Source organism: Panulirus ornatus, chromosome 5, assembly GCF_036320965.1.
Source record: "Panulirus ornatus isolate Po-2019 chromosome 5, ASM3632096v1, whole genome shotgun sequence".
In the NCBI taxonomy this organism is placed as follows: Eukaryota; Metazoa; Arthropoda; class Malacostraca; order Decapoda; family Palinuridae; genus Panulirus; species Panulirus ornatus.
The window spans coordinates 6,150,762-6,158,261 of record NC_092228.1 but is presented as its reverse complement, the minus strand read 5'-3'; the positions used below and the strand labels follow the sequence as shown (position 1 = coordinate 6,158,261).

The window sequence follows — 7,500 nt, the reverse complement described above, 5'->3', positions numbered from 1 at the left end:
TCTCTCTCTCTCTCTCTCTCTCTGAGACACATCAAGAAACGCATCATCAGCAGTCGCCTTGGGGAAGAGGCGGGGCGGTAAAACACTCCATAAAATGCGTACCTCAACTCCTGACGAAGTCGCGGACGAAGTAGTAGTATCAACCCCGTCTACGAGAGTACCTGCTTAGCAAGCCTATGAGGGGGAAAGAGTGAGGAGGTGTTTGTGCTTAGCAAGCCTAGGAGGGGAAAGAGTGAGGGGGTGTTTGTGCTTAGCAAGCCTAGGAAGGGGAAAGAGTGAGGGGGGTGTTTGTGCTTAGCAAGCCTAGGAGGGGGAAAGAGTGAGGGGGGGTTTGTGCTTAGCAAACCTAGGAGGGAGGGGAAGAGTGAGGGGTGTGTCAGTGAGAAACTTCACAGTACTGTTAACGGAGCTTCTCCTGACGGTCGAACCAACCCAACAGCTCTCCGTTTTCCACACTTCAAAGGTGCCCGGGAACTTCATAGAAAATATATGAAAGTACAGAGTGAAACTGAAAAACACTATCAATAGTCAACCATTTCTAATGTTTTTTTTTTTTCTTTTTTTGAACAGTGACGCTAAATCTGGCACCCACGTAAAGGATGACAACCCTAGCCTACGCTCAAAACCAAAGGGGTTGAGTCACAGAAAACGGCAAGCTGGACCACAACCAGTAAACAACCGCAGTGCAACGACTAAACTCATCGTCTTCAACTACCATCATTCATTTAGTCAAAAGCTTTCTTTCAAAGCTGAACCAAAACGGAAGCCTACAATAATAATAATAATAATAATGATAATAATAATAATAATAATAATAATAACAATAATAATAATAATAATGATAATAACAATGATAACAATAATAATAATAATAATGATAATAATAATATAATAATAATAATAATAATAATAATAATAATAATAATAATAATAATAACATAATAATAATAATAATAACAATAATAATAATAATAATAACAATGATAATACTAACAATAATAATAATAATAATAATAATAATGATAATAATAACTAATAATAATGATAATAATAATAATAATGATAATAATAACAATAATGATAATAATGATCTCGGAATTCTCTTTAAGAGCGGAACCCACAAATAGGATCAAACCCACTCCAGCATGCCTTACGCTCCCGCTGAATGCTATTGAAACCTCCATCAACACATTCAGAAGAGATCTGCAAGACTTTCAAGAAATCTTGATAGAAATCATTCCAGCGACTTCACCTGCGACTTCGTCACTTCATCTCCTTATATTCCACACACAACTTCAAGATGTGTGTTCGGGGTAATATTTCTTCGTTACCTTCAAGACGTCTTTAAGAAACGTCCTTCAGATGCAACTTTCGCATTCCCCCCTTCCTTCCTTCAGCGCTCATCTCTTGGGGTCATAAGAACCCGACTTTCAAAATGGGCTTCGCCAGTACTCTACGTTGGACGACTCCCTGGCATCCGTTGGCGACAAAGCGCTTCGAAACTTCCGCACTTCGGGAATTGTTATCCTTTGAGGGGAAAGCGCCTTCCCAGCAAGGGCATTTACACCCATCGTTCGCGATGCTGTAACCCCGTTAGTTTTATCCCCTTGACGAGTTTTCCTGCATATCGCTTGACACGGAGGAGTGGAGTTTATAGACAGGTTACTGCTCCGTTCTACGTATCCCATTGACAAATGGGACGATTTATAGATACGTGATGTAATTCCCTTCCTTTCATCGCACTGCCTCTCTTAAGAACTGATTGGGTGCATTCGAGGAAGTCGGCTTTCCAAGAACGTACACAAAATTACGAAAGCTCATACATATATATACCACCAGATTGGCAGTGAGGTGACTGAGCTCTTCATAATTCGAACCAATGCGAGCCACTGCGTTTTGTGTGTGTGTGTGTGTGTGTGTGTGTGTGTGTGTGTGTGTGTGTGTGTGTGTGTAACATCACGACAAACGGAATCAAAATCAATCTATACGAAAACGCGAAACCTTTGGAGATTCACGCCCACGACCCGGTGCCAACGCAGGAGACTCTGAGCTTCAGGATCGTGGACCGTCACACACCGTCAGAAGTGACCACAACAATGGTCGTGTTACGACAGAGAGAGAGAGTCAGTCAGTCAGTCATACAAGGCACCATCATCAGGACACACGTCCCGAACAGATGGACTTATGATCTGTTAGATGACCGTCCACCTCTCTCTCTTTCTCTAAGAGAGAGAGAGAGAGAGAGAGAGGCCCGGACAAATTGCTCCCGGAGACGACGAAACGAAGTGTTGAAACTGACCCACACCAGCGAGGATTTAGTTTCCAATACCCCTTCCCTGCACCGGCAAGAGCCAAATGAAGTTTCTCCTCTTCTTTCTTTCCTTCTTTTTTCCTCCTCCTCTTTAATGCCGTGAAATGGTGGAGCACACCAGCCCGTTCTGTGACTCCCAGCCCCCTTGTGACGACGAATGCCTCAAAACATTCATCGAAGAGGAGGTCTCGCGTCGCGAAAAAAAAAAAAAAAAATTGAGGGGGGGAAAAAGTACTCGAGAGCGCTGCTCCCGCCCGCCCGCCCTCCGACGACGACGACAAGGCGTACCGCACGGCCGACCCTTAACCCCCTCCTCCATTTCCCCACCCTGTGGCGGGCGTCTGTCTTGCCAAACAAGAGTCGGCAGAAAAGTTCGTCGCCAACCACGGCTTGTGACGGAGGGGACAAGTGCAATCATGGGCAAGACAGGTTACAAAAAAAAATAATAAAAAAAAGGCGAGAAAGAATTCCATCCAGACTAGAGAGGAAAATGTTGAGTATTTTTTAATCTTATTCTCGCGCGCGAGTGTGTGTGTGTGTGTGTGTGTGTGTGTGTGTGTGGTCATAAATTCTTCAACAAGTGTCGGAGGAATTTCCAGGAACTTCATCAAAACACAAGAGCGAGAGAGACAATTTTTTTGTTGTGTCTCGTGCCACTCCTGTATGGTGATGGGGTTACACACCCCTCTCTCTCTCTCTCTCTCTCTCTCTCTCTCTCTCTCTCTCTCTCTCTCTCTCTCTCTGTTAAGACCTCATTAATGAGGACCTCTGCCGGGAGCCCGATCCCTGAGGGTGGTGGAGGTGTGGGGGGGTCGAGGTCCTGTGGGTGGGAGAGGTGGCTGTGGCAAGGTAGAGATGGGATGGAGGGAGGGTGGTTTTTACTGTGGTGGTTATCGTAAGGGTGTGTGGTGGTAGAGGCGGTGGCTTTGTGGTAGTGGTGGTGGCCCTACAATACGAGAGAGAGAGAGAGAGAGAGAGAGAGAGAGAGAGAGAGATAAGGGAGGCCAACTTACCCCAGTGGCTGGGACAGAAGTCCCTGTTGGTGACGTGTCCCAGGTGGTTCACCGCCGTGGCGCACCAGGGCCGGTCCGCCCCTGCAGTGACGCAGCCGCTGTAGCGCCTCCCGCCGTGCACGAAGGGCAACGCGCACTGGACCCCGCTCACGGTCGTGATCTTCGTGCTCACTGCCGAAGGAGGGAGGAAGAGGAATGGCTTTAGTTACGTCTCTCTCTCTCTCTCTCTCTCTCTCTCTCTCTCTCTCTCTCTCTCTCTCTCTCTCTCTCTCTCTCTCATTCACTATGGGTTCCTCCGACTACGTCCTGAAGCTTTTTCATCCGTAAACACCAATCGTCAGCGGACGAAAAGGAAGGAAGTACTCCACATACATCTGCCGCCAAAGGGGACCTATCTACCTAGCCCACCTTACCCTGCTCCTGCGTGGAGAGCAGCCCCCAATCGCTGCTGCATCAGCAAGAGAAGGAGGGGGAGGAACTCCTCCTGCTCCATGGCAAACAAAAAAAAAGAAATGAAAAAGAGAAAATGGATCGCGGGGGTTTACAAAGGTAAACTATGTGGATCCCATGTCCCATCCTCTTTCCGGTAACGTAAGGAGCTTTCGTGGTCAATATATATATATATTTTTTTTGCACTGCACTTCACTAAGACTCGGCTTAAAAGTACACCACACAGTGTTTGCTGAATACGACCACCACCTCTTGCTGGGGAAAACTGTCTCTGACAGTTCAATTACCAACTTCAAAGACTTGCCTTAATAAGCAATGGATGTTCGAGTCAGACATAACTTTATATATATATATATATATATATATATATATATATATATATATATATATATATATATATATATTTTTTTTTTTTTTTTATACTTTGTCGCTGTCTCCCGCGTTTGCGAGGTAGCGCAAGGAAACAGACGAAAGAAATGGCCCAACCCCCCCCCATACACATGTATATACATACGTCCACACACGCAAATATACATACCTACACAGCTTTCCATGGTTTACCCTAGACGCTTCACATGCCTTGATTCAATCCACTGACAGCACGTCAACCCCGGTATACCACATCGCTCCAATTCACTCTATTCCTTGCCCTCCTTTCACCCTCCTGCATGTTCAGGCCCCGATCACACAAAATCTTTTTCACTCCATCTTTCCACCTCCAATTTGGTCTCCCTCTTCTCCTTGCTCCCTCCACCTCCGACACATATATCCTCTTGGTCAATCTTTCCTCACTCATCCTCTCCATGTGCCCAAACCACTTCAAAACACCCTCTTCTGCTCTCTCAACCACGCTCTTTTTATTTCCACACATCTCTCTTACCCTTACGTTACTCACTCGATCAAACCACCTCACACCACACATTGTCCTCAAACATCTCATTTCCAGCACATCCATCCTCCTGCGCACAACTCTATCCATAGCCCACGCCTCGCAACCATACAACATTGTTGGAACCACTATTCCTTCAAACATACCCATTTTTGCTTTCCGAGATAATGTTCTCGACTTCCACACATTCTTCAAGGCCCCCAGAATTTTCGCCCCCTCCCCCACCCTATGATCCACTTCCGCTTCCATGGTTCCATCCGCTGCCAGATCCACTCCCAGATATCTAAAACACTTCACTTCCTCCAGGTTTTCTCCATTCAAACTCACCTCCCAATTGACTTGACCCTCAACCCTACTGTACCTAATAACCTTGCTCTTATTCACATTTACTCTTAACTTTCTTCTTCCACACACTTTACCAAACTCAGTCACCAGCTTCTGCAGTTTCTCACATGAATCAGCCACCAGCGCTGTATCATCAGCGAACAACAACTGACTCACTTCCCAAGCTCTCTCATCCCCAACAGACTTCATACTTGCCCCTCTTTCCAAAACTCTTGCATTTACCTCCCTAACAACCCCATCCATAAACAAATTAAACAACCATGGAGACATCACACACCCCTGCCGCAAACCTACATTCACTGAGAACCAATCACTTTCCTCTCTTCCTACACGTACACATGCCTTACATCCTCGATAAAAACTTTTCACTGCTTCTAACAACTTTCCTCCCACACCATATATTCTTAATACCTTCCACAGAGCATCTCTATCAACTCTATCATATGCCTTCTCCAGATCCATAAATGCTACATACAAATCCATTTGCTTTTCTAAGTATTTCTCACATACATTCTTCAAAGCAAACACCTGATCCACACATCCTCTACCACTTCTGAAACCACACTGCTCTTCCCCAATCTGATGCTCTGTACATGCCTTCACCCTCTCAATCAATACCCTCCCATATAATTTACCATATATATATATATATATATATATATATATATATATATATATATATATATATATATATAATTTACCCATATAATTTACCATATATATATATATATATATATATATATAGACAGATAGATAGATAGATAGATTAGATAGAATGATTTGCTCCAGCTTTCACTTGTGCTGCTTTCCATTTAAATTATATATATATATATATATATATATATATATATATATATATATATATATATATATATATATATATATATTGCCCTTTATGATACGGCTACTACACATTTTCTATGATAAAAACCTTCTCTTTCCGACAAGTGTTTCTCCCTCTCATGGAGTTATGTCTCTTTTTTTTTTCCCCCCTTTTTTTTTTTAACCTTTATCAATTATTCTTTATCTCCTTTAAGAGGCTAATTACTAAAATAGCATCATTACATCCCTGTGTAATTTAGCGTGATGGAGGGGGGGGGGGGGGTGTGTTATCATGGCATATTACCGGGGTTTCATAAAAAGCAAAATATTCTCTCTTTTTTACATATTCTTTTTAACGAGATGATTTCTGCAATTATGTATGATGTACCTAATTAGCATAAGGACAGTGTCACTGTAGCTGTCCATTGCTAATTAACCGATGTGTATTTTGGATGAAAGAAATGAACCGCTTACACATTCTCTCTCTCTCTCTCTCTCTCTCTCTCTCTCTCTCTCTCTCTCTCTCTCTCTCTCTGAATCGTACCAAAAAAAAAGACCAAAATGTTTCATAATCCCACATTTGATACGCACAATGCACGGACGACCGAATTCTGATGTTTTCGAAGCTATGAAACTTTATGGCACGTCATTGAATCTGGTTTCCTATATAGACGTATAATGTTGCGTGATGCAACAGGCAAATATAATTGTTTTTAATTCCTTCAGTTGATTCAACTTTCTTTTTCGACCCTTGTTGAAACCGTTGATTATAACAAGAGTACAACAGTGATCATATATATATTATCATTATTATTATTATTATTTTGCTTTGTCGCTGTCTCCCGCGTTAGCGAGGTAGCGCAAGGAAACAGACGAAAGAATGGCCCAACCCTCCCACATACACATGTATATACATACACGTCCACACACGCACATATACATACCTATACATCTCAACGTATACATATATATACACATGTACATCATAATTCATACAGTCTGCCTCTATTCTTTCCTCTATATATATATATATATATATATATATATATATATATATATATATATATATATATATATATATTCTTGTCCATTAATGTCCATAGTAATATCCTTGAGATGTCACAATTAATACTCATGTCTTATCCCTAAAGCCAGAATAAATCTAAAGAGGCAACTGGATTTTTTTTTCACACATCAATTTTGGGTCAGAACTCAAGTCGAGCAGTCGTGAAAAATGGAGCAAATCTTGATATTCGTACACGAACGCGAAACACGACGGTTCGAATCCTCCGACCAATAAAATAGCAGCTAATTTGAATCTAATCAAACTTTGATCACGGGGAATTATGCAACAGTTTTGATGGAGTCCTACAGTGAGTTTGAGTTCGATGAATTATGAGGAAGAAAGCAATGCTGTGTTCGCTCTGCGCTGTGGTGGCTGTGAACTGGTAGAGTTAGTGTGGGGGGTATGAACTGGTAGTGTTGGTATGGGGGGTGTGAACTGGTAGTGTTGGTGTGGGGGTGTGAACTGGTAGTGTTGGTGTGGGGGTGTGTGAACTGGTAGTGTTGGTGTGGGGGGTGTGAACTGGTAGTGTTGGTGTGGGGGTGTGAACTGGTAGTGTTGGTGTGGGGGTGTGAACTGGTAGTGTTGGTGTGGGGGTGTGAACTGG

General features: G+C 42.8%; 1 protein-coding gene across 1 annotated transcript in view; it reads right to left on the bottom strand.

The window, feature by feature from the left end:
• The window catches only part of LOC139747714 (uncharacterized), a 99,796-nt gene that overhangs the window by 44,131 nt on the left and 48,165 nt on the right, over positions 1-7,500 (bottom strand). Inside the window, 1 exon segment of the mRNA XM_071660324.1 lies at positions 3,325-3,495. Coding sequence (XP_071516425.1) covers positions 3,325-3,495 — 171 coding nt within the window.